Source organism: Corapipo altera, unplaced genomic scaffold, assembly GCF_003945725.1.
Source record: "Corapipo altera isolate COAL_440 unplaced genomic scaffold, ASM394572v1 55, whole genome shotgun sequence".
In the NCBI taxonomy this organism is placed as follows: domain Eukaryota; kingdom Metazoa; phylum Chordata; class Aves; order Passeriformes; family Pipridae; genus Corapipo; species Corapipo altera.
The window spans coordinates 7490934-7518012 of NW_020884882.1; the positions used below are offsets into that span (position 1 = coordinate 7490934).

The following is a 27079-nucleotide window of genomic DNA, read 5'->3' on the forward strand; positions in this document are numbered from 1 at the left end:
GTTCTGCTCCCATTTCCCCTCTGTGTTGGCCTGTGGTCTTGGATGCATCACTCCACTGCACTGTGTTTAGCCACGGGTCACAGAAGTCAGGTTACCTCACAGAACATCCCTTTACTCATATTTCTGATGCTTAGTCCTTACCTCAAGTACAACCATCCCAATTGACAGCTCCTTACCTCTCCTAACTACCACTTCACCACTAGCTCTGATGAGGGGACTATAAGCCTTTTAAAAACAGAGTTCTTGCAAGTGTTAGGAACCAGATCACAATCATTTTGCGAAGGCTGTAACACTGCACATGTCCATTCACACCTCAGAAACGAAACTATAACAGCTTGAAGTCAATGAGACATAGGCTTATGTGTAACTATGCCATGCTGTGCTTTGTCATGCAGAGTTGCTGAAGCAGGGACATAATAAACTTTTCTATAGTTGTGGTATCAAAGCACTTAAATATATATTTATCTTCAGGTGGATAAAGTCAGGCTTAAGACAAGGCCGCATTTTTCTCACGAATCAGCAAAGCCCAGGTAGGCCAATAATTTCACATAAAACAAACACTGAAATCTTTTCCAGAAATTTCTACTGTTTTTGTGACAAATCTCTAAAAATGTCATTAATTTCATGCAGAATTAATTCTCCTTTCACAGCAAACACAGCCCTACTCTTTTCAGCAAAACATGGTGACTTATACATAAGCTTACATTTCCTTACAGGTATTAACTAGAAAAACCCACACAATCTACACTCGAAAACCATACTTAAAACAGAAAAGAGAAAAAAAAGTAAAGAAAGAATAAGGATTTCATGGAAAATATTCCAGGCTAAAACATAACTTAGACCTTAGATTTCTGCCCTGCTGTGCTCCAACAGCAGGGATTTTGCATTACTCCACTTCAGCTTTAAGTATTGCCTCTTGCAGAAAAATAACAGCTTCTGCCCCAAGTGTCTTGCAGGGTGAATTGCCCAACTTTACAGCAATATCAGAACTCCAGGTGAGATGGGGAGGAGACTGAGACGCTGGTTAAAATAAAGCAGCTGGTTTACTGCATGAAGTGGGTAGGGTGAGAACAGAAGGGAATCGCAGATCCTCTTGGTGCAGGCTTGCTAATTAAAAAGAGTACATGACTAGCCCTTAAAACAGCTGTGCTTAGCACTCTGGTCTTCAGGCTACACCTCAGAAGGCAACAACAACCTGGAGTGCACAGAACTTAGTCTGCCTCATCCCTCAGTCCTCTTTGCCAGACGGATAGAGATTCTCTGGGAAAAATAATCAGGGGTCTGGAGAGCCCTGGCTCATCAGCTGGTACTTTTTGGTGTCTGTTCTTCAGGGAGACACTTAAATCCCTCTGTTAGTCTCAGAGTGATTCTTGCTGGGAGAAGATCTGGACCCACTGCACCATTGCTCCCATGGAGACTCAGAAGTGACTTTAACACCAGTAATGTTGCTGGTTTCTTCTTCCAGTGGAGGCCAAGCAACCAAAAGCACAGTGCAAGAGATGTCCCGGCTTGCAGATCACCAGAGCATCATATTCATGCCTCTGGTGTTACAAATGGGAAGCAATGGCTGTTGCAGAACAGGGCGTCTTCTCCTCAGGCCTGAGGCAAGTTTCATACCACAGATCCTTCACATCACTCTTTTAGGTGTGGGTTTACAGAAGAGCCAACTGAAGCGCCTTGGCACCAAGACCTCAGTCATGCCAAGCCTTTCTTTACCAATCTAATCCTGTGACTACTGGTCTTATTCCTGCTCGTTCCATCCAAGGATCATACAACTGTAAATTAAGTCCCACAGTATCACTGTGATGCATTATTATCCCCATTTTACTAGAAAGGGAACTGCAGCACACGGCAATAGAGTCCTTTGTCTTGGCTGGCACAGTGAATCACGGTCACAGTCTGAAGCAGACTTTGAAGCCCTTCCTCCTTCACACTAACCACTAAAGTTTGAATTCCTTCAAAACCTGTTTGCTCTAACCCATTAACCACAGTTTTACTGCATCTGCAGACCTGTTCCACAGCAGTCAGGAGCCAAGGAAGGCATTTGGGTCCCAGCGTGGCTGCCAGGTGAGGCGGGAGGGCTCCGGCGAAGAGAGAGTTGAAACATTTTGCGCCTCCCAAGAACTTTCTGAGATGAGAAAAACTGAAGATAACTTCAGAGCTCTTCCATCATCTCCCTGTTAAAAAGCACCTGAAAAGTTACATCCAGGTGAATCAAAATTTGAAGTGCTATTGTCTTGATTACAGAGCTGGCTACAAAGGAAATTAACAAATAATAATTTCAAGGAAGGATTTAAAATTTCCATTTTCATTTTATTGTCAAAGTAAATATATTTTTATGAAGAACAAAAGAAAATATACAGAATTGTAACTTATGTACACTGGCTTTATAGGTATTTTTGTTTCCAATTTACACAAATTTGATACGTTATTAAAAGATATTTTATATAGATATGCATCTATGTACAGTTTTATTTACATACATTCATAGGATGTGATATAAACCAGTCAATAGATGATAGTTCATTTATATTAATTTCTAGAGGACAAAAGGAATGCATTCACTTCAGCTAGACCTGCTGTTCTTGCACAGCGCGGGCTCCTGCTCTGCCTAGCACTAGGATCGCACTTTCCTATTTCCCATTTTGCCAACAAAAAGGACAAACAGGTGCTGTCTGCGAATGGAAATGCAACTTCCATTATAAAATCATTTCTAATTACTGAATTCTATTTTCTTCTAAAGCTTCTTACAATTGCCAGAGTTGAAAAGAAAAAAAACAAACAAAACGAGAAGAAACAAAACCAAAATCATTTGCCTGCTACCATCTGATTATTTGTTTAAATTCCCTTCTTAGCCAGCTATCACACAAATTTGTTTCTTTTGGCTACTGTTCTCACCCATTCGCCCACCCCAGCTGCATGGAGCTCTGACATGGCTGTCAGGAAGGAGAGGATTAGCACTGAAGATCACCCCTAGACCCCAATCTCACAGTGCTGTCCCACCAGGCCATGATGCCTCCCATCCTCCCTGGGCACAGGCACATCCTACAGACCCTGCCTGCCAGCAGGCAAATGGAGACTTAGCTCCAGCCAGCGAGGCCTTGATTCATGGTGGTTGCGGGGATGCCCAGTGCCCGTCAGGACCACCAGGCACCTCCGAGGCTGGGGCCCTGGTTTCTCCCCCACAATCACAAAAGAGGATGGGAGCAGAGATAGGACCAGGGCTCAGATGCTCTTAGAAATGTCTTCCTGCTGCCTTACATGCAGACAACAGCTCTTCTGCTAAAGACAACGGATGTTGCAAACCAGACTCAAAGGAAAGCAGTGTGTCCTTTGACACCTGGGCATCCTTTCACCCCATGGCAGCACAGGACAGAAGCAAGCACACAGTACTGAAAGGCTCCACTCCAAGCCATTTCATCCAGCCTGAGCTTCCCAGTTTACCTGGGATGTGCCTTTGCTTAAATATATATATATATGTATGTATGAGTATATATACATAAATATTTATATATAGCCCTAGCCAAGGGAAAGGTAAATGTGAGCTGGGGAAATTAGAGCTGCATAGAGATGTGCATGAAGGCACATTCCAGTGCTCTCAAGCCTTCTCTCCCCCTGTCCCCAACTCCCACTATTCCTCCTCCTATGGCCAGCCCCTACAAATCCTTGGCTCAGGCGACCCAAAAACAAAGGAGTTGTTTTCATTTCAAAAGGAATTTGCTGTTTCCAAACTGGACAAATAGAGCAGCTTAATAAAAACTCACAATGAATGGCCTGTACATGAGCAAAGCCCTCAGGAATGCCAGGGCTATAATTAACTAGCAGCAAGCAATTTTTACATTTTCCTGTGCAGCAGAAAACAGCTAAAAATAAAACACTGTAATTTCCAAAAGAAGCAGCAGCAAAGGAGGGACAGATAGAAGGAAAGAAAAATAATATCCTTAAAAGAAAAAAAAAAAAAGGAAGAAGCACCCCGCTCCCCTGACCCAAAAGGAACTTCATTCTCAAATCATCTTTGAAGGAACATGGGGCACTCAAACATGGTGTTATAAAGTAACAGCATTGACTGTTCTGTGGAGACAAATAAATTATCACTAGAAATACAGTGAGCAAAGTGCTGTCATCGGCTGTTGTGAGATGGCTGGGTGGGAAGGGGAAAGCGGGAACAATCAGTTCACGGAGCGGACGGAGCGGTTGCTTCGTGGGAATCGATGCACCTTGACGTGTTTGGACAAGTGGTCACTTCTAGCAAACTTCTTCTCACAGACGGGACACTGATAGGGTTTCACCCCTGAGTGGGAGCGCCTGTGCCGGGACAGCTCATCTGACCTGGAGAACCTGCAAGAGAAGAGAAGCCTTTTCAGATAAATGGGGTTTTATTTTGTTAAGTCTCTCACAGCAGGTAAAAAAAAGTCCTGTCGGGCCACTGGGAGACTCCACAGACTGAAAGGGACACAAAGCAGGGCTGGTTTGGTCTCAACCATCAGTCAGCAGCAGAGATGGAAATGTACAACTATCAACCTCATGCCATGTCAGCTCTGGACTCAGAGCAATACACGGAGGCAACGTTTGTACCAACCTCGCCCTAGACCCAATAACATGGGTACAGCTCCACAAAAACAGCGCTGCTCTTGATCCCTCTGCCAGTCTCTCTCAAAGCTTCTCCCACAACCTCTCTCCTGCAAATCCAAGCACGGACTCTTCTTAAGCAGAGACAACAACCACCATCTTTTAGGAGAAATCTGCTTTCAAGCTCCCACTGACACAAGCACAATGGATACCCACTAACTGCACCTAGTTTGAGAGGAACTCCAGATAACAGCCAGCCATAGCTACCCAAAGCAATATGATGACTTAGATTCAGCTGGAAAATTGGCTTCTGTACATGTTCCTGCAAACTAAATAAAGAGTCATTAACATCCCAGTAACAAAAACACTCAACATTGTAACAGCTGAAGTTCAGGTGGGCCCCAATGGCCATTAGCATAGTTACTATATGGGTAAATTGAAATCAAGGTTGAACCTTTAATTACCAAAACCATCTTCCATAGTCTTTTGAATTTTAGATATTTCCCACCTTCCATCTCCATAAAAAAATCCCCAAATAGCCACTGTGAATCCATAGGCTTTACTGAATTCAAATCAGCTAATCCTTTGGTCTTAACAGCAGGGCTGGCTATATTCTGAGTTTGGACATGACTGGGAGACAGAGGGTTAATTAGCAATGTCACACTAAAACAACCCTGTCCAGATGGGTACAAAAAATTTTCTGCCTGACAAAGGGCAATTAAGTGTTTTGTTGCCAGAACAGTAACAAAGAGAGGCACAGAAAGAGAGCTTGCAAGAAATGTATCAGCTGTTTATTTACAATAAATAAATGAAGTCATGGGCACTAACTGAACAAATGGGGGAAAGAACATGTAAAAAAATGTGCCCTTCTGGCGCAAAATATCACATCACCAGCAGAGCGAATACACTACTTTTATAAAAGAGGAAAAACAGGACCATTGGGCTCCTATGAATAAGTCCTTCATGCAAGAAAAATAAGTTTCCACATAAAGGTTTTAATTAGCTCTGATCTCCTGCCACCAGTTGAGGAACAGGGCACAGGCAGTGGGAAAGCTGGTAATGGTTTCCTCAGTTCCTGCAGCTCTTCAGTCTGGTCATGCTCCTCAGAGAGTGCTCACCCCGTACAAAGCAGATGCAGATACTCGCCATGGCTCAGATATGGTGTGGACACATCTCTCCCAGGGGCATTTCTTCGAGAGAGTCTTTCATCTGTTCGCTTGCATTTCTTCCTTTCCTTGCTTTGGTATCCCCAAGGTGAAAGATTCAGATTCTCCATTAAGGACAACGAGCAGATGCCCTTACAGAGCTGTCAACCTGCTCCTTGTCTGGGATGAATTTTCTTTGTAAAGGCTACAAGAGAGGTTTCTCTTCATCCCTTGTACTTGCACATTTCCTTTCTCTAGCTCCTCTGCTCCTTTTAGCCATAGCTTCCCAAAACCACAGTCTGAACCTGGGAGCAGCAAGGTCAGGGATTTCTCCCAAGTCCTTAGCAGGGAACTAGTCCCAGTGCCACATCCTTGCAGGGATGCTCTTGTAGAGCTACAGGTGAGTGGGTCTGGAGAGGGCAGGATGTTGCCTGTGCAGACTGACTCAGCCGGACTCAGTGCTGGACAAGGAACAGCACTGTTGCCAGTGGTGGTTAGCAAATCCAGGGAAAAGAGGGAGCAGAGGAAAAAGTGCCTTTGCAAAGAGCTGTCCTCTTGAACACAGACTCCAAAGGAGTAAAACCAGATGTGGCCAAGTTGCCTTGTCGCATGTCCTTGGCCATTAAGGTCACCACCTGCAACAGAAGTGCAGTAGCACCTGGCTAATCCTGCACAAGAGCCTCACAAGTGCGTTTTGAGGGGAATTGTATGGATGGTGTCAGAGAAAGAGGTGCATGTCAGGAACGAGCTTGGATGAGTTCATCTGATAAAAATATACTCTGCCTCATAACGATGTCCTTAGCTGAAGAGGCAGGAATGTTGCAACACTGTTCCCCAGCAGTGACGAAAAGATCAGCTTACAGAGCCCACAGAAATAAACCTCGAGCTGTCTCTGTGTTTACAAAAAAACAACGCAAAGGTTAGGACAAGGAAGCCGGGAGGATCTGGTGGCCTGGGTCTGCAGTGAAATATTTGCAGCACATCCTGACACTGAGATCAACCCAGGAAAAGCACAAATAATCCCCCATGGAATGCCAAATTCAACCAAAAAAGAGGAAGCTCCAAGGAACACCTCACCATTCTGTCACTTCCATTTCCAGACAGATTCCTCCTTCACAAGAAAGGTGGAGGGATCTGCGCAATCCCACAGCAACTAAGAAGAGTCTTCTTCATCCTTCTATCTGGTGGGATCCCAAAGGACCTGTAACTATATCTCCCTTGAAGACAAATCCTAGAGCTCCCTGATGTGTAGGACACGTGCTGTGTCTCCCGACCATATGAGGACATTGCTACGTGGCTCACAGGGCAAGAAAAGTCAACAGCTTCAGCCTGGTACTCCATGGTCCCTACCATGGCCACCAGCTGTTGAGGCTAACTCACACTATGCCTCTCCCCTGTAGTGGAGGAGAAGCTCTGAATTTGTCCTGCCCATCCTGAAAGCTCTGCTAAAATAAACCAGCACACCTCCAGCACACTTGGAAACCCCTTACACAGCACCACCAGCAAGAAAAGCCAGTGTAAGACACATGCCCTACCCTACCCTACATGTGGTACTTCCCACACTGGCCCAATCCCATGCACACTCCTGGCCACGTGCCTTACCAGCCTTTAAACCCTCCCTGCCAAACCAGACAGAGCTTATATCCCACTCTGTCACCTGTGGAGCCTCCAGACAGAAGGTGCAGTGGGGCAATTGCTTAATCCTCCCACCTTGCAACAACTGCAGCTTTGCACATGATGCACCAGGGGGGAAAAGCTGTGCCATGACACAGCTGCTGGGCCTGGCCCACACTGCAGCTCAGGTCTTTGGCTGGGCCCTTCTGAGGAGCAGGGCTAACCAAAGGTTGGTGTGCCAAAGGTATAAGCTGGCACGACACGGATCAGCGCATCGACCGGGACAGCGGGGCATTGAACGCCGCGGGTCACTGGACAGTTACACACAAACGCCTCTCTGCAGCCTGCTGAAAACAGCTCTTGCCCTGTACCAAGGAAGGGCATAAGCAAGCAGAGTTCAGCCTCCTCCAAGGAGGTGCTCTGGTTCTCCAGCTGTCCTAGGGGTTAGCAAAAGGGTTTGCTGTGTGCACACTCCTACCCTGGTGCATTTAAAGCATGCAACCCATCATAGCAAGGCTGCCCAGAGAGCTGGGGAACCTTTAACACCCCAGAGCTCAAGCACTTTGTGCTAGGCAACACTTTGTTTTGGTTTTGAAATTACTATCTCCAGTGAGGTCAGATCTTAAGTGTTTTCAGTGAAAAAATAAATACACAAGCACAAGAACGTAGGGAAAGGAGGGGGAAAGCAGAGCCCAGCAGTGTTTTAGTGCTTAAATTCATTTGAGATTACATAAAACTGTGAGCAAACAGAGAGTCCAGATGCATTTGACTTAAGTCATGTGAGATCACAGCTCTCACTGAACTTCTGGAAAGGTAAACATGGTTTATTGATGAAAGGGGACTGAGTAATTCAATACTCAATTGGGTCTGGCCTTTGATGTGGGAGCAGCGTGCAGGGGATGTGCAGCAATCTGAGGCTGGTGCTAGGTGAGCACAGGAGACAGCTCCCTAAGCACAGCCTCTCCTGTTGGCTATAAACCTCTTCTCTTGGAGCAGAGCCCTTTCAAAATTTGGGGGTTTGTGGGTTTGTGGTCACATCCTGGGCTGTGAAATTCAACAAGACAAACAGCAACAGAGTTTGAAAAGCCCTTCCAGAAGTTGTTCCTCTTAACATGTTCCTCATAATGAAGGTAATTCCTTTCTCATTCCTTTTGGGGTCATCTTTAAAAAGTTGTGGTGGTTGGAAGTTCAGAGTGCTCCTGGTTGCAGGACCTGCCCTTCTCTTGGCCCACCAGTATCCTACTTTTGATCCACATCATTAACTGTAACACCAGGAGAAAGGTGGCACTCGTTGTAAGTTGAATCATCGTTCACCACTTAATATTTTTCCTAAATGCTCCCCTTGGTTTTGCAGCCTGGGGAACACAAGCTCTCTAATAACATGGAGCTGGAGAAGGTCATCCACAGACAACACTTCAGGCTCTGTATCTTGAGCCACAAAGTCACTGGGAGCATTGGTACAAATCTCAGCATCGATCAGACAAACCCTCACGTGCCACATGCAATTGTCACAAAAAGTAGAGTTTTGGTTACATCCCAGCACAAGGAAAGCCAACATGATCTGCTGCCTGTGCGCTTGTACTCTGGCACTCAAACCAAAAGGAGCGAGTGCCTCTCCTGCAGGTGAGGAGAAACCAGCCTGCAGCTTCTGGGATCAATCTGCTGAACATCCCAGCTTTGATGTCAGGGCATCCTGAGCAGCAAGGCACTGAGCCGCCTCATGAGAAGTGCCACCAGGACAAAAGGAAAGAAAATCACCCCCAGTTTGTAAAGCCACCATAAACTCATCTCCTCAGTCCTTCCAAAAGGCAAACTTCAGACTGGTCCAGTCAGGGATCAGAAGGTTCAGCTGCATTCTGACCTTTTCCCTCAAACCAACCCAGCCATCTCTAACTGCTACATCTCACGTACTTGCATTTTTACAAAACGTTCTCCTGTTACTTTTTACCTGATCTATTGCCCATGATCACAACCCATTTCCTTGTTAGACGTTGTTCACTGTACATCTGCAGCATATTCTTTGAAAGAAATTCAGTTTGATTTAATATAAGGTAGTTAAGACTATGTTTTCTCCCATCGTCGTTTGTGGCGTTGTATATTAACATTTGCCAGCAGGCAAGTAATACAGCTAATTGAAAAGAGGGAGGAAGGCTCCTATCAAAGTTTCCTTAAAATAAAAAGTCGATATTTTTAACAAAGATTCAATTTTTCAGCTAGTATTAAAAATCAAATAAAATGAAATTAAATGAAATAAATAAATAAATAAAGAGATACCCTCTTGCTCAATCAAACCTGCAATCTTTCATTCAAGCAATGTTTAACTCCACCTCAGCCTTCTGGTTATGTTGTTACATCTGACAGCTTTTTGCAACTTTGAGTGGCACCCACACATTCTTCTGAATCAAGGCAGAGAATAAAACCCCGAGTATGCCAGAGTGTCACTGCCAGCATTTCCAGAAGGAGTGGGATGGAGTGCATTTTCTATGAAAGTGCACAGAATACTGCTTTTAACCACACTTGCTTATCACAGCCCTTCACTGGCCATGTTTAGTCCCACACAGTTGGAGCCACACATGGCCATGCACAGCGATTCTGCCCTAAACCACCCAGTTCACTCACAGCCTCAGCTGGTACCAGCCACAGGTCTGCTGTGGCTGGTGTGCTGCAACCAGGCTGATGCAAACACAAGGTGTTACCTGTGGTAACAAGCTTAATTTGACCCTCTAGAATGCAGTACAAATTACAATGCTACTCCTTCTATTTTTTTAAGACACTTAAACAGCTGCTGCCAGCAGGTGATGCTCTGCTATTTAATTTATCAAAGCCTTTGGATCACCTAACAGAAAGAAAAAGGTTTTCATTCTCAAACCAACCAAACAAGTTTTGGGAACAGTTTGTAAATCAGAGTACAAACCTACTTGCTCAGTGAGTTAGGTCAAGTGAGCAGAAAGGGGAAGGGGGGTTGGACAGAGCTGCACCCCAATACTGACCTCCATCCACAGCCCGGCCACGTGCACGCAAAGGGCTTTTCTCCTGTATGTCTCCTCAGGTGGGCTTTCAAATGGCTGCTTTTCGTGTACATCTTGGTACAACCAGGAAAAGAACATTTGTGCATTTTAATGAGTTCAGCTGCAGGGTTCTTTTGAAATTTCTGACCCATGATGATTCCCGTCTGACCCTGGATCATGCCTCCTGGCCCAATTGGCTTGGCAGCAATGGGGACGGGAGCAATGCGGACAAATTTAGAGGACAAGTTCAAATTGGACGACTGAACTATCTGAGGCACAAGGGCAAATGTCTGTCCTTGGATGTTGACTAGGAGCTGTGCAATTTTAATATTTTCCTGTGCTGGTCCTTGGGAACTGGGGCTCGTGTTGGACTCCTGTTTGATCTGTACAGGTTGAATTTGGAGCATAACCGGTATCCCATTCTCGAGGGTCATTCCTCCATTTGAAGCTTGGCCACCTTCTGTTGTGCTGCTCAACTGTTCATTTTTACTCTCTTTTAAACTAGTGCTGGGTAACATATGGTCTTTTTGCTGTAGTGAAGCAACAGAAACTTGGCTGCAGGCTCTCAAGTCCTTGGTCTCACTTTTAGGTCTTTCTTTGAGCTCCAAGTCCATGTTCTCCTCCAAAAATTCCTCAATTTCCTCAAGTGTGGGCTGAAATGGTCCTGAGTCTTCCATATCCACAGCAAATTCAGGTAACCTAAAGTACTCCTCTTTCACTATCGGCTGAAGTCTCCTTTTGTCCCACCATGATGTATTGGTGTTCCCCAAAGATGCCTGGGACAATAAGTAGTCTAAGATACTGTCCTGACTTTCTGCACTGGATGTGCTTCCATAGCTGGAGCTGAGGACCTGGGAATCAGGGCTGGAACAAGAACAAAAGCTGGACGAGTCACTGTCATCTTCTGACAGGGGAGAGGGCAGCATTTGGTAGGACCTCACCCCTGCTGTCATGTCCCCAAAGTATCCAAGAGAAGATCTTGTAGATGAAAAGGATTCATCAGTAGGCAGCAAGTGATCCACCATTCCTGGGCGATCTCTTAAGGGTATCCCAACAGCATATACCAGGCAGCCAAAGTTCAGGTGAGAGCCTGAGTGTACAAAAACAAAACAGCAGCAGTCAGAAGTTGGTTTAATTATTTATCTCCATGAACTAAAGCTTGGAAAGCCCTCTAGCCCATAGGAAAGTCCAGAGCGTGCAGCCTCACTGAGTACACATGCTGCTACATGCTTTGATATGTCTGTACCACCCCAAGGACTGTCAGGGCCAAAGCGTTTTGCAGAATTGCACCACACATTTGCAAAAGAATTCTTTCAGAAATCATTTCCCAACTGTGTGTGCTCTAGATTTACATCTCCGTTCCAGAATAATACTGGCAAAAGAAAATAAATTATGAGCTTTTGCCTAACAGTGAAGTCTAGAGCCAAAGAAGGGAATGGGGAGAAAAAAAATAAAGTGCTGAAATTTTTACCACCTAATAAAAAAAAAAAACAAACCAAAAACAAATAAAAAGAAGTTTATTGCTGGTGACCATAAAATGCAAATCCTTTTCTTATCTTGTAGCTTTCCACCACCTTATTTTTAACTTCCTCAGTTCTGCAAATATAGGCTGTTCAGCATAATGCAAGGATCAATCTGGCAGGAGCCAAAAATATTTACTGTGCTTCAGCATTTACTAGGCGGATTTTCCCCTCCAGATGTAATGAATCAGTGCGCCAACGTCATCATCACCTGCACTGTCCTTAATAAGGCTGGCACTGCGCTGAGCTAATTACCATGTCCTGCAAACCAGCTGGTGGCTGGTTTCACCTCGCTGCTCCATGCTCCTTTCTCTCTGGGTACGGAGGTTGATGTGAGCTGAACCTCGTTCCAGTCGCTAAACTGGGAGGGCTGTACGGACTGTACGGACCCCCGGCATCTCAACCTGCTGTGAGCCACGGTGGGCAGCTGCGATGCCAGTTTCTCCCTCCTCCGTGTCGAGGCGGCGAGCGGAGCATCCCGCAACCCCGACTCACGTGAGCCGTAATCCCGCTACAACCCCACGGAGCCACAACAGCAAACTCACCCTCCCCAGCGCAGCCCACCACAATTCTTGCTGACCGCGGCGATTGTCCTGCGCTTTCCCGCTTAAGGCAAGCAAACTTCCTAGAAAGGTTTCTGGGGAGGGAGAGGCAGGAGGGACATCTGCGTAATTTTTTCTTCCCCCCCCCCTCCTCCCTGAGGAAAAAAACTGCTTACGGATGGAGACTATGCCTCCTAGAAAGCAAACGCAGAGACCTCCCGATGGAGCGAACACTGGCCCTCAGTCATTCGCTCAAGGTGACTGATTGAAAACAGAGCTGTACATGTGCATAATAAAACAACTCTTTCTGTGGAAGGTATGTGGACTGCAGAGATAGAAGTCATTTGATCAGCCTATGAGGTTTTGCGTGTGTGTGAATTAGGAGGCATGTGACCCAGTGCGAAGGAAATGCCAGTCAATCTTGTTACACGCTGTCATTTTCCACAGCTCTGCTGCTGCGCTTTGGAGTCTTTGCCATGAATAGTCAATAGCTCCCAGTTTTGTGCAGGGAAGGGGATGGTTGTTACTGCTGTTGCAGAGCATCCTTGCTGCCTCGTCTCCAAAACTTGCCCTGTCTTTCCTTCTCTGGAGAAAAAATCAAAAGGTGTCTGTGTGCTCAGGGCTGCAGCAAACGCAAGGTGAGGCATTTTACACAACACCCCTAAAGAACTCTGTCCCATTGGCAGCCTCTATTAATATTTCATAGGAAACGGGGGGGGGGGGGGGGAAGCACCCATATTTCTTAAAGATACGGCTTCCTCATTCAAACACACATGGAGGAAACAGGGAAGGGTTGAAAGAAAGGCTTAAAAGTAAGATTGCACATTTTCCTGGTATGCGCGTCCTGTCAGTCAGCTATGCCTGGAACAGATAATGAAATACCCACATGTGCCTGACACGAGGAAGTTCAAACAGAGGTTAGTGGCTCTGTTTTGTGACCTTAGCCTATAATCATTGCTTATAGTAAAAGTGAAGAGTCAGAAGAGCTGAACTATTTCTAACACACTTTTTTTTTTTTTTAAACTCTCTTCATTGATGGAAAGTTTCCCCAGCAGAAGTCCCAGAGCTGAGCTATTCCAGTTTTGAAACAGAAAACACAATCTGCTTCTGACAAGTTTGTATTGGCATCCAGTAAGAATTCACCCAAGCAGACTGTTTCTATCTTGCACCAAAAACTGGTGACTGTCTTGTGAAACTTGGGGCAAAAAGAAGGACGTGCCCTCAGATGGTGTCTGATTCTTCCTTCTGTATCTGCATTGTTTCAACTTAAACTCCTGAAGAATGGGGCTGTGAGAGAAAACTGGACTGCAATGTGTGTTTTTCTAAGAAAAGCTGGCGTGTTCTGCGTGCACCAAAAGCAGTTGGCAAAGTTCTTTTTAAAAAACAAATAATAAAATGCCTGCAAAACTAGAAAGCAGCATATCAAAATATCCATGTATTTCGCTGGGAATAGAACTAAACTGTAACTTGAATAAGGGCTTAAACGAGGGGAAAATTAAAACCAACAAACCCCTAGCAACTGCTGTGGGCCAGTTATCACAGCAGAAAACAGCCAGCACGCTTGTTTCCCATCTCCTTTGACAAGGAACATTGTTACTCAGTATAACCGGAGTCTTTTTAAGAGGGGACTGTCAGAGGCAAATAGATTCAGGCGCATTAAGGGCCAGTTCTGCTTTCTGTGCACTCTCAAAGCTTGCAGAACAGCCAAGAAGATTTTGGGGAATGCCTGGAATGCAGAATCAGGCCCTGGCTATATTTTTCTCCTAAAGGCCAGGCTAACAACCAAAAGGCTTTCATCCCTACTTTGCCTGAAGACTCAGCCAAAACCAGAAGATTAGAAAACAAAACCAAAAAAAGCCAGGGCTGTGAAAGCTATGAAAACTAATGATGTTGTTTCCATAAAGCACTTTCATCTCTAGGAGCCCTGAAAACATGTTAGAAATGTAAGCACCTATAGTGAGACCGCAGTGCCTGAGCCACTGAAAACAGCCACTTCTGGAGTGAAATACAGCAGCTGTTCAGCAGCACAACCGTCTCCAATTTTTAAGAGTTCCCTGGGTTGTTATGATGTCCTTTCTGCCAGAAACATGTTGTTCTGTTTAAAACCTGTCCATCTAATTGCCGGCTAAAAAAAATATTGACAAAACAAACCAAACCAGAGAAGGCATATTTTGATGCAGAGCAACAATAAAATGCTAAGTCCTGGGAACTTGCTGAAACATGGGGACATATTTCCCAGTCTGTCATTTCTGGACAGTCAGCCCAGCACAACTCATCACACAGCATATATGAGATGCTGACAGTCATTTCCTATGTATACTGCCACAGCTTTTTCTGGTTTAGGACTAATCTCTTTAGTGTTTTCTCTTGTTCCCTAGAAGGTTTTAAATCTGTTCAGGCTGACTCCTGCTCCACAGAGCATGCCATAAACCAGGCAGTAAACCGGGCCCAGCATTTCTAAGAAATTAAAATAGAAATGCATGGGGGGGAAAAAAACTAATAAAAAAATAATAAAAAGAAACCACGAGCCAGGAGTAAACCCATTTGCTCTCCTCTCTTCTGCGAAGTGGCTGTGTTGCTCCATGGACACAGGGGGGTGTTTAGAGTCTCCCTGTTTGTTTTTTCCAAACCCACCACTTATGGAAAGCTGTAGAAACGTTCCCAAAGCTTTCTCTTCCAAAAACTGTCCCACTCCAGCCCCAAACTTTGGTTTCCACAACAGGAAGCACTTCATCTGCAATGTCCTCCCCACGGAGTGCACCCCGCTGCCTCCTGCACCCCGGCAGGGAAAGGTGCCCCAAACAACGCGTGGCACCAGCTGCCTGGGCAGGGAAAGGGGGGCCGGGAGACACACACATTCCCATCCCAGTACAAGCACAGCCAGGTTTCCACGCCTGCAAAGCATCTGTTTATTTGGTTTTTTGATTGTAGTTTTCTGTTTTGTTTGTGTGTGTGTGTGTGGGGGGGGGGTGTAATTATTATTTATTTTATTGGTTTTCCCTCCATCTCTTTCCAGGAACCTTTGGGGACTCGAGCTCCCCCTTTCTCCCCCGCCCCCGGTGCGGTCCCCTGGTCGCGATGACCGGGAGCAAACCCCCCTCTCCCCGCCTGTCACTCCACCGGTGCAGCCCCGAAAGAGACCCCCAGCCCTGGTAGCAGCCCGGCACCCTCCCGCTGCGCCGCCGGGGGTGGAATTTAATCTCCCACCTGCCCCGTGAGCGGGCAGCAGGGGCACAAACACCCCGGCCGCCCGTGCGGTGCTGTCGGTGCGGGGGCACCGCCGGAGGGGTCGCGGCCCCGCGCCCCCCGCTCGCCCTTACCTGAACTCCTCTGCGAGCCGGGACGGGGGGAGGAGAGGCCAGGAACGACCAGAAGAATGCAAAAACAACAGCGAAAACGGGGGAAAGAAAAACAGAAACCAAACAGCAAAGCCAAGCCACAAAAAAAAAAATAATTTAAAAAAAAAAAAAGCAAAGATAATTATAGGAATAATAATGATAAAAAAAAATTAAAAAATAAACATGGGGGGAAAATCCCACGCAGAACAAAAACACAGAATTAAAAAAAAAAAAGCCAACAACGAAACAAAACAACACCAGAACACGATCCCGCACGGGCAGGAGCGGCCCCGGCGGACGCGGAGCGGCGGGAGGCGGGCGCAGCTCCCCCGGGAGGCGGGTGCGCGGCTGCGGAGCGCGGCCCCGCTCCCGTAGTACTATATCCCCCTCACATGACGGGCGCCCGGCGGCGGCGGGGGAGGCCGGGGAGAGGCTCGACCGCGTCCGCCGCCACCATTGGCCCCGCGGCGGCGGGGGCCGGCCCGGCCCCGGCCTCAATGGGAGCCGCGGCACCGCCCGGCCCGGCCCCCGGGGCGGTGCTGGGCCGCCCAGAGGGACCCCGGGGACGTGCGAATCCGGCAGGGGATGCGCGGTCCTGGGAGCGTTTAGCGGGGCCTGTAGCGTTAGGACAAGGGGTAATGGTTTTTGAAGTAAAAGAGGGTCGATTTAGATTGGATATAATGAAGGATGCTTCACAATAAGGGCTATGGAACACTGGAACAGAGTGCTCGGAGAGGTGGCAGATGCCCCATCCCTGGGAACATTCCAGGTCAGGTTGGACAGGGCTCTGAGCAACTTGATCTGGTTGAAGATGTCACTACTCGCTGCACTAGATGGCCTTTAAAGATCCCTTCCAACCCAAACCATTCTATGATTCTGTAAGTGTACAAGTCTCTGGACATCTCCAGGAGATAAGCAAGTCCCTGTGAGGTGCATGTCCCTGGAGGAGTGCGAGGAGTCCCAGGTCCTTTCCCTGCTGCATGCCCTCACTCCTGCCCCACACCCTCACACCCGCCCCTTTCTGCCTGCCGGAGCTTGGCAGGGGGACTTCCAGCATGATAGAAAGCATTGGGGTTTGGGATGTGTTCCCCTCCACACACCCCCACCATTGTTATTACAGTCATTACTAGTTTTTAATATAAATACATATATTAATTTAGAGATATATATACACACACACTATAGTTATGCAATATTTGGCATGGAGTAGGATCATGTTCAGGCCCTGCAGAGATGAAGCCCACCTGGGGAAGCTCACAGTGGTGCAGAAGTCAGTGGTTTTTCAAATTCAGTTTTTTCTTTTTTTCAGATCCTTGGGAAGATGAAGTCCAGGATACCAGAACGCAGTCTTGTGACAACAGGTCTGTGCACCCTTTTCTGAGGGCACATGGGACAGCACACCATTCCTACTCTCTCACTGTGGACCTCACTGTCCCACAAGGAAAATAAAGTGTTATTTTCATTTTATGGTGAAAGTGAGGCACAGAGGATCAAACCAAATGCCTGTGGCAAACCAAGGTGCAGTCTCATCTCTCTTCAACTCCAGCTCAATTTAAACTGGCAAAAATATCCTCCATCTGCATTTCTTCCTAATTGCCAGTAACACATTCCACTTCCTGGCAAATGTAAACCACTCACTTTCCAGGAGGGCATTCAGCCTTAAAAAGTCACTGCAAAAGGGCCTGGCAACAACACAGGGGTGACCCCACAGGTGTGGCCTCACTCCGGGGGAGCGGCCAAAGGACCTGGGAATGCTGAGGGCTCTGCTTTCATGCACATACCTCTCTCTTCCTCTCCACATTGTCTCAATGAATAATGCATGAATACACACTCATCACAATCCTAGATACTATATTTATACAAGTACATCAGGGCCAAATTCTGCATTAGTGTAACTCCACTGACGTAAAATGCATTACATTGGTAAAAATGTTGGCCTTAAATATTTTTACCCAAAATAGATGTTTGGCAAACCTTGCTTTACTGCTTTCTGTCAGTTAAAAACCCCTTGTTTCCCGAGTAGGTGAAGTTTAGCTTTGCAATGCCTAGAGCATAAGATTTAGATACAGCTAAAATCCAAGCTCTCAAGATTGGGCTTAAATGGAATTTGAATTGTTGACTGTACAGATATGAAATTCCCTTACCATGAAAATAACCAAAAGTTGCAATCTTGATTTTATCATTATTATAACCTACCTAGGCATTGGGACACATTATAGAGGCTTCTCTAACTTATGTTTTTCCACTTGCAAAAGACAATGTCTTTGTGTTTTAGTTATGGTAGTTCCCAACTTCCTCTGAATTGCTGGAGAGGTACTGAAGTTCCATATTTACTTTATGTGGAAATAAAAGGGTATGTGTCTCAGTTCTGCTTTTCAAATTTCATCCATTTTACTGAGCCCACAACCTTTTTGCTTCTCTAAAAGCACTGCTCAGGTCTGCGTCCATTGCCCCCTGTGCAGCTGTAAGGCTGCTCTGCTGGCTGTTGTTGAAGCTAGAGATACAAAGGTGAGATGTTTTCTGTGGGATCAAGCAGATCCAAACACGTGCTGCTGCTGGAGAACATTCTCAGCCAACTTCCCTTGTGCCGGCACCTGCCCTTGTGTGGCTGCGCGCTGAGATGGAGGAGGGATCTCATGCTTTTTCACATCTGAAGAACCCTACAGAGCATCTTATCCTTTCAATATAAGGCAACAGTGACCACTGCGAGGTGAAATGCAATGGAAAATATCAGGAAAGTGTAGCTAAGCAGTCTGTGTTTCTCCCCGAGATTTCCTTGGGGGAAAAATAAACAAAAAGTATTAACAATGCAGGCAGGCAGCACACAGCACCTGGGAAGTCAGTCCAGAGCATCCAGGATGAACCCCTGACCTGAGCTCACTCACACAGTGTGACAAGTTCTGGATGTACTGAATTTTTTACGTGTGTCCAGGTCCCCTTTGCCATGCACACAAAATCCACGGGAAACTTCAGCACAGCCCTTGAGTATAGACTCAGTGACTGTGCCTTAGGCATTCCTGGGTGTCCAGCACTTTGGGAAAACTGCTGCCCTGACCAGGATATTGGGCATCAGTACACCCTGGACAAACATCCAAAGTCCTCTTTTTCTGCCCAGGCAAAATTTCTAGACAGAGAAAAAGCACACATTAAAACCAAACAAACAGGATATACGACAGCACAAGTTCTGATGCCTCACTTCAGCACAAACCTGTCACTGTACAACAGAGAATTACCAAAAGTCACTGTCACCTTGAGCCCCAGTCTGGGGTCATCCTTGGTGAAACCTGCCCACAGTTTCATCCTCTACAGCATCTTTCCTGAGCAGATTTCATCAGAGAAATTTCCTTTCCACATTGTTTTACCCATGAGTCTGCTGGGACGGCCCTGAACTGCAGCCCTGGTTTTGGGGTCTGCTGGCACAATTTGGGGCTTAAGCCTAAGAGAGAATTACAGAGTACAGTGGCAGGTGCCAGCCTCTGGGCTGACTCAGCCACTTCTCCATCCCTCCGTGATCTCTGAATGCACTTCCCAAGCTGTGGAGTGATTTACTGGTTAATCCTTCGGAGCCCCATGACGGTGAAAGCAAATTGACACACATCTAAGTTTTGCTCAAGGTTTTGGAAACGCTACAAGCCTTTATTAGCAGCAGGAGAAATGCACAGATCTAGACAAATATAATGATTTCTGATCCCTTTTTTCTACCAACTTTTCATGAGAACCAGGAATGACTGTTGGGCTGGAACAGGCTTTTGGAAATGAGTTTTTGTCCAGCTGTGACTGATGTCTCACATCAGCATCTTTCATTTTGTAATGCAGCACAACTGAGCCCCCACTACCTGCTACAAAATACATGTCTTTTCCCTTGTCCAACCCTTTTTGTGCATCACTAAGATTTCCTTCCCTCTGTTCATCTCTTCAACAAGTCCTTCGAAAATCTATTATTACTTCTCTCCCTTGATATTACTTGGGGATTTTCCATTCTTTTTTTTTTTGCCACCTTTCAGGAGAGAACTTCAGTCAAACTGGTTGCCCTGCTCAAACAAGCTTTCTATCATTCCCATAGCCCAGTCAAACACTGGGGATAACATAAGGTTAAGGTCCTTTTAAGTGGTTGTTGTCTGAGGCTGTGTGTTAAAGATCTAGTCAGGAAAGGCAAATAAACCTCAGTATTCAAGCTTTTAAAAATTTCTCTGGAGATAATAATTACATTGCTTTATAAAGTTAAAAAGAAACCATAGGCTGAAGCTGTTCCCAGGTTGTTTTGTACCACATAGCAGAGACCCATTAAAGGTGGGAAAGGCAGCAAAGGACTCGTCCTTTCAAAGTTCAGCAGCTTGCACCTAAGAATTGTCTGGCTCTGCCCACATGTTGCCTTTCCATACGTGCTGTAGAGAGGCTGGTTTTTCCTGCCTCAAGTTTTCCCATCTTTTGTACATTGCCTGCACAGTTCTGTGTTACGAACTTCTCATTTTTGACAACAGTGTTTGGGCTTCATGGATGGGCAAAAAGAGGGATTGTGTTGCATCGGGTGAGTGCTTTGCTGTCTTTAGAGGTCACCCGTGGTATTTCTGCCCCAGCCCTTGCTATTTCCCATTTACTGCAGCAGCAAACTATTAGTAATCCAATGAGCCAACCAGACACCTGGCAAAACAAGGGTTAGTCAGGCTGCATTGATTACTCACACATTTCCATGTGATTTACAAATCAAGGTTGCTCTTTTCCAATGAAAGAAGCAAAAATAATCAAGCAGAGAAAAAATATTAAAAGGAAGTTCAAATTCTATTTGGGGATTTTTTTTTTTTTAAATTAGTCTCCTGCAGATGGATCCCTTCCATGTGCCACAAAGCTGACAGTCACATCCAGCTGAGCTCTACTGGGCTTCATCTTTCAGCACCAGAACAGTTACGTAGGCACAGAGGAAATAAAAAGGTCTGTCAGACTCTCCAGTAATGTTATGATCACTGTAACTTAGCAGTCCTTGACACTCACAGATAAGGACTGTAAGTTCTCTCGGTATTACAGAAATATTGACACAAAGAATATGTTTATGCCTGGCTGTGGCTCTGCAGGACAAGATGGAAACAACAACAGCAGTCTCAGGACTTAATTTCTTTGGCTTTGCAAGGGCATCTCTGCTGCAGGGCCAACTGTTTATTGATTTTTCTTTTTTTTACTTTCTTTCACAGGTTTGGAAATTATGTTGTCTTTTCAAGTCAGAATCATAGGCCTAGGAGGAGATAAGTTGGAAGAAACTCGTTTTAGGATTTAAATGTTAATGCTCCTTTGACTATTAAAGACAGTGGGGATCTGGGGAGAATTTCTGATTTTCTCCCAAGCTTTCTCTTCATTAATATACTGAGAGAGAAAAACGTCAGCTGACTTTCTGGCTGCATTTCTCTAGGCCATCTTTAACCAGGTCCAGCTCCAACCTCGGGTTTCCATGCTCTGCATTTTAATCTACTGGCAAAGCACCCACAAGCAGAGCTGTCTGTGCCTGCTGACATCATGAACATCCGAGGGAATCAGACCACCTTCTGCAGGGATAGGGGTGTGCTGAGTGTGTGATAGACAAGTTGTCCCATCACTGCCTCCTCTGGAGAGATGAAGCACAAGAACTGGGGCTCAGCTGTTTAAACCCCTGTCCTGAAGATGCACAGAAGCCAATGCCTTCAATGAGACACACAAGGCTCATTGCAAGAGATTCAAGAGCACAGGGAAGAGCCTAGTCCAAGCTATCTCTCATGAAGATGACTCAGGGACAGGAGGTCTGTAAATGTAACAAAACCCACTGGCTCGCCCCGAGGAGATTCAGCTCCTATTTCTGCTAACCCAAGTTTAGGAAAGCAAAATAGAAGATGTACAGGAAGAACTGGGCCAGGATGAATGTTGGCTCCAGTTCAAGAGTGGATCTGTAATAAACTGTATTCCCCTGCCCTCTCCTGGAAGGAATACGCCAGAGCTGGGTGCATTTGTGTTGAGCACTCTGAGGAAGTGACTCAAGGTGGTGAGAGGAGATGATGATTTTGAAGACAGTGTTTACAGGAATAAACAACTACGACCATATTGTGTCCATCGTGCCAACACCACATCTGCCAGAGAAACTGGCACACCTCGAGTGAATTTCCATGTTTTCAAGGAAGAGCTGCCTGCCTGTCTGGCCATTTGCATTGAATTGGGAAACAGAGAGGGTGACCCAACCGATGGAATTCAGAGCCTCTCTCTCGCCTTAAATAGGAAACACAAAGCCTACATGAAAACCCCAGTAACCTTTGCTCAGGGAGCAGCAGAGCATTGCCAGGTCAGAAATGTGGCACCAACAGACAGTGCTCCTGTGGGCACCAGGGTGGAACAGGCAAGTGGGACCCCATCGCTTGGACAGTGAATTGGTGAGAGCCCAGCAAGGAGGTTGACTCAACCTCTTTGGAGGTTCTAGAGTAGAGACAACACCAAAGTCCTCAAAATCAGGAAGATTCAGGTCTGGTGTCAGGTCCTGAACCTTCTGCTGTGATGTTGTTGTTAACCCTCCAGACAAAGAGTTCAGTGACTATGATCCATTTACCTAGATTCACACACAGATATGTTAGGAGCTTTTGCAAAGCTTCTTGCTTTTTCAGAGTCAGAGGAACTACATTTTTTTTTCTGAACACTGAACAGCCAAAGCAATACTAGTCCTGTCCTACAAAGGACTGATTAGCAAATTGCTGCTGTTGAGATAATAATGGGAACAATGAACCACAAGACCCAAATGTAGAAACTATAAATAAGTCTCTGGTTCAACAGTTACCTCAGAAAACTATGGATCAGGACCTCTGGAAATGCAGGATCAACCACATGTCCACTATATAACCTCACAAGTGTCTCACATACTTCCAGGTTATTTTGCAGTTGTGTTCCACCAAGTCTTTCTAAACCCAGCAAAGTGTTATGCAAAGAGATATCCTTCAACATGTCTGGTAGGTAGATCACTTCTGTCCAACTGGGGTGCCCCCAGCCCAGAGGAGAGTGAGACCGTGCATTGTTGACAGGCTGTGAGCAAATGCTGGTGGGGATATTATCTTTTAAACCTTGACTAACTGCTCTGCCTTCATGATGGAGGAGTCTCTGAGAGCAAAACAGGCACTACATAATATCTTAAGCAGTTCCCCAACTGGTTTCTTTCCCTGCTCCACTCAAACTTAAGTCCCATTTTCTGGGTTTGAGGTACTTTCAGCACATTTCTTTATCCTCTCCTTCACCCTCTTATCAAAGAGATGAACTTCAATAAAGTTCAGTTCCAGCTGCCTTAAAAAGCGAGAAGGTTTGTATTTCCTGCTTCAGTACAGGGGTTAAGAACAATGTGTCTGTTCAACACAGAAAGAGATGTTAAATGAAAGTTGAGTTATATCCCTCCTGTGACTAATGTTCTAGCTTGTTTTCTAAAGTTAATTTTTCATACGCCTTTTTTCCCCTTCTTGTTCTTTCTTACATTTGTCCAGACTCCCGTGTTCCTGAGGGACTAATTACCCACTCAGCAGTTGCTCTGAAGTCCAATTGTAATAGCTGGCAAAACTCTGTTCTTCTATGCAAGCTTTTAAAATAATTCCTCAATTTATTTCAAACAGCACCACTCTCCAGAGCTTCTTCCTAATTTGGGTTGCCCTGAACTGAGATTCATTTCACTGCTGTTGAGAGCTGACTGCCTTGCTTGTCACAGGGTAAATACTTTCAGCAGAATAATTAATAATAAATAAACACACAAGGTCCCCTCTAAACAACTGGATTGCTCATATAAAAAATTATCCATTGTGATGCAAGCCTCTGTTTTCTCATCTAATGCATCCTTAGTAACAAACTAAAACCACTGATTCAGACCTGGATTTTTCTTCTTCAAAATACAGATGTGATCACAGTAAGTGTTTTCATTCACACTTGTCAAAAAATCGGGGGGAAAATTAGTCATACATCCTGTGATCTAAAGACGTCCATTTTCTAATTTTGTAGGTGTCTGGGAGTAAAATATTCACCCTTGCTGATGTCACAAGCAATAACAGAGAGCTAAATTCAGATTACTGGCTTATATTTTTTTCCCCACAGACACTGCCTGGGAGGAAACCATGTCCTTTCCCAATCCTGCTACTATTTAAATGTCTATATGGCCAGAAGAGACTCACCTCATCTCCTTGCTCTGCAGTTTCTTCACCTGTTCCCTTAAGGATAATAATCTTGACAATGTATAATCCTGAACAAACTGATGTTCATAGAACAGATTTCAACTGTCTGGTGAAGAATATATAGAAAAAAGATTATGAGAAAGCTTTTTTTTCAGGACAACAGAGTTGTGCAAGCAGCACAGGGAATATAGCAGCTCTTATGGGAAGAACCTGTAATCTCTGAATGGAAGAGAACATCATATCTTATTTAGAGATTTAATTCTCCCATAACCTCTTCTTAATGACAGGCTAATGCATTTTTTTCCTAGAGAAGAGATATCTCTAAACATTTGCACATCACCCTGTCTTTGTCCAAGTGGACCTGGGATCTGTCTGCTGCAGAGGCTGATGCAGCAACAGCCCTCAGCTCTAAAGCCAATTTACCCCAACGATTGGGCAACATTTAGATATTTTTGCTTAGGCTTGCATTTAACAGTGACCATCCTGTGCATCATCTCTCTTATTATAGTGAAGCACTGATCATGCAAACTTGTCAGAGTTAGCTGAAGTTCATTGTGGTGATTTCCTTTGGATTTCTTGTCTAAATATCACAGTCCCTGAGGTAAATACTGGCCAATTTCTGCCCTGCAAAGTGTGAAGCATTGGTATGCCAGCCCTTCTCCTCACAGCCTTCTTAAGACAACCAGTCAAGAAAACTACTTTTGCTTTTACACCTAGAAATAAACTACCAAAAGAAGACAGAAAGGATGTTGGTTCTGAGATGTCAAATTTTTCACTTCTAGCATGCAAAATCTACTATAATCACAAATATAAGTTATTTGCTGATGGGACTCACAGCAAACCAACACAGCAGTACCACTACTAACCTGGAGTTTCACTGGTGGGCTCAGCAGAGGCTAAAGAAATAAATTGCAAACTCTGAATCTTTTTGTCAAAATTGATCTGGTAATTAAATATTTACTTTCAAGACTTGTCTCAGTCCTATTTCCAGCTCAAAATTACAAATTTTTGAGAAATACCTTACCCCTTCACCTACATGCTAAAAACCAATCTCTTCCATTTTTTTAAGGCTAGCAATTTTTTTAATACAATTTTCTACATCTTATATTTTTTCACTTCATGAGCCATCAAAAATGTTCCTGTTAATGTAGCAGTCTCGCTTTCACTTTCCCCAGGGCAAGTCTCTGGGAGCAGCTACCACCAGCAGCCCTGAACTGCCTAAAGGAGAGGATGCTGTGCACAGCCCCAGGCACACTGGAACTCCTCCCACTGGATTGACAACTTGGAAAATCTCAGTATTTCCAAAATCCAAACTTGGGAGCTGTTCGTAATCTGTCATCAGCTTTTTAAGAAGAACCTAAGAACTGTCTGGGCATTCATAGAAATATTGAAAATGTCAGACGCTCCTTCCTTCCCCCTGACCTATGTGCAGAGCTGTCAAAATGGACCGTGGCTTGGGCCAGCACATTGTTGAGAGGATCAGAAACAGCATTTCACCAATCTTGGGCTGGATTCAGCCCACTTCAGACTGGGTCTGGCAGACGTGAAATGTCAGCAGCCACTTCACCAGCGGGTAGGTCCTGGGGGGCACAGGCAGTGCTTGCAGCGGTGTGGGGAGGTGACAGTGAATCACATCCTGCTGAGCAGCACACGGTGTCTCCCTGCCTGTCCTGCCACAGCCCCTGGGGAGCACAGAGGCTGATGTGCCTCAGGGAAGTCCTGCCCCAAGGATGTACCAGTCTCTTCCTTCCCTGCAGCACTGGGAAACCTCCCCTGAGGCAAACAATCAGGTGTAGCAGTGTGTGTCACCCTATTTCACCACAGGTTGTCAGTTACAAGCAGAAGGTGCTGTTGCTCTTGCCTTCTCACTAGCGTCCAAAACAGCTGCTTATACGTAACTACTCCTATCCTCCTAACCAGTGTCACAGAGATGGAAGACAAGCCACATCAGGGATTTACTGGCACCCCCCGCTGTGCTGCCTGCTGCAGCTCCATGACAAATGGCATTTGCTTGTGCCAGCCAGTATCCCAAGAACAGGAAAAAGGCTGCGAGTTTGACAGTATTTTATCTGCTCACGGGTCAACAACGGAGGATGCTCCTTTTAAAAATCAACTCCCATTTGCTTTCAGCCAGAGGTTTCTGGAGCAGCAGGAATTTGCAAGGAAGAAGAGCCAGGTGTGTAAGCAGATCTCCACCACACAAAGCGGCAGGGGCCACCTGTGCTGCCAGTCGGTGACCCATTAACCACCCTGCGAGGGGACAACCTCACGCGCAGCTGCGGCAGTGGCACGTGGCCAGCCCGGGCCCTGCCAGCCCAGAGAAGAGGGACAGTATTGCAGCCTTTGACGTCATTCCAGAGGGATCAAGCTCAGACATCTGTCCCAGTCAGAGATTGCGCATGGCCCCCCCAGAGAACAGACACATTGTGCAATGCCAAAACAGACTTTACCAAGGAATCGGGCACATCCATGCCTGACAGCAACGCAGCTCAGCGCCGTCAGGATCAGCCTTGAGTGGGTAGAAACGGCAAGAGTTTGGCAAAAAAAATGATGAAAGTCTGCTCAAAAAGCTGTTTAATAATTTGCCTTCAGGTAAAAACATTTTAAAATAGAGGGGAGTCACTGTGCAGCAGCAAAATGATGGCAAAAAAAACCTGTTTGCCTTCACAAGCAGAGCTGTTTGCATGGGGTATAGGAGAGGGTTTCTTGGATTTTTTTCTTTTTTGGGGGGCATTGCCTAGTACAAATGGGCTTTGGAAAGAGAAATAAAGGATACAAATATTCCAATATCAAATATCAGTAAGCATGAGTGTGTGGAGATGTTTAGGTCTTCTCTGGGTAACAGAATCAATGAAAATTCACGGGAAAGCCAGAAGATGGTGATGCTTTTGGAGATGGTGGGAGGGAGAGAAATCAGAGCACACAGAAAGGCTCCAAGGCAGTCAAAGGAACTGGACATGGGCAGGAACACAGAAAGCCCCAGGCCACTTGACTGAATGCTTGGGGAAAATGTTTCAATGCTGAACTCATGTGTGGGATGTCACCTCCAAGGAGAACATGAAGGGCCAACATTTCTGTCCAGGCAATAGAAGATGAGCAACGGAGGGACCACTGGGCTCAAAGGTGGGCCAAAGAATCAAGAGTTGGAGGTTTTTCAGAAAAGGAATGAGTTCTGCTTTTCCCATAAAGGGCT

General features: G+C 45.6%; 1 protein-coding gene across 4 annotated transcripts; it reads right to left on the minus strand.

Annotated features, from left to right (window-relative positions):
* Positions 1–226: 226 nt before the first annotated feature.
* On the minus strand, positions 227–26105 carry KLF15 (Kruppel like factor 15). Of its 4 annotated transcripts, none has more exons than XM_027640137.1 (3): positions 25956–26105; positions 10319–11426; positions 227–4338 (listed from the first exon to the last, which is right to left on the minus strand). In XM_027640137.1, exons 2-3 carry the CDS (start codon positions 11359–11361, stop codon positions 4170–4172), a joined length of 1212 nt encoding a protein of 403 aa, XP_027495938.1. In that variant the 5' UTR covers positions 11362–11426; positions 25956–26105; the 3' UTR covers positions 227–4169. The 4 variants fall into 4 exon arrangements, with proteins under 4 accessions (XP_027495938.1, XP_027495940.1, XP_027495937.1 ...); XM_027640139.1 differs by lacking the exon at positions 25956–26105 and adding an exon at positions 15719–15875; XM_027640136.1 differs by lacking the exon at positions 25956–26105 and adding an exon at positions 12575–13837.
* Between the last annotated feature and the right edge of the window lie 974 nt (positions 26106–27079).

Excerpts from the sequence above, each read along its gene's own strand:
- KLF15 (XM_027640137.1), bottom strand. The coding sequence starts at position 11,361 with ATGGTGGATCACTTGCTGCCTACTGATGAATCCTTTTCATCTACAAGA. Across the intron at positions 4,339-10,318 it reads TGGCCGGGCTGTGGATGGAG|GTTCTCCAGGTCAGATGAGC; the intron begins GTCAGTATTGGG and ends CTTCTCTTGCAG.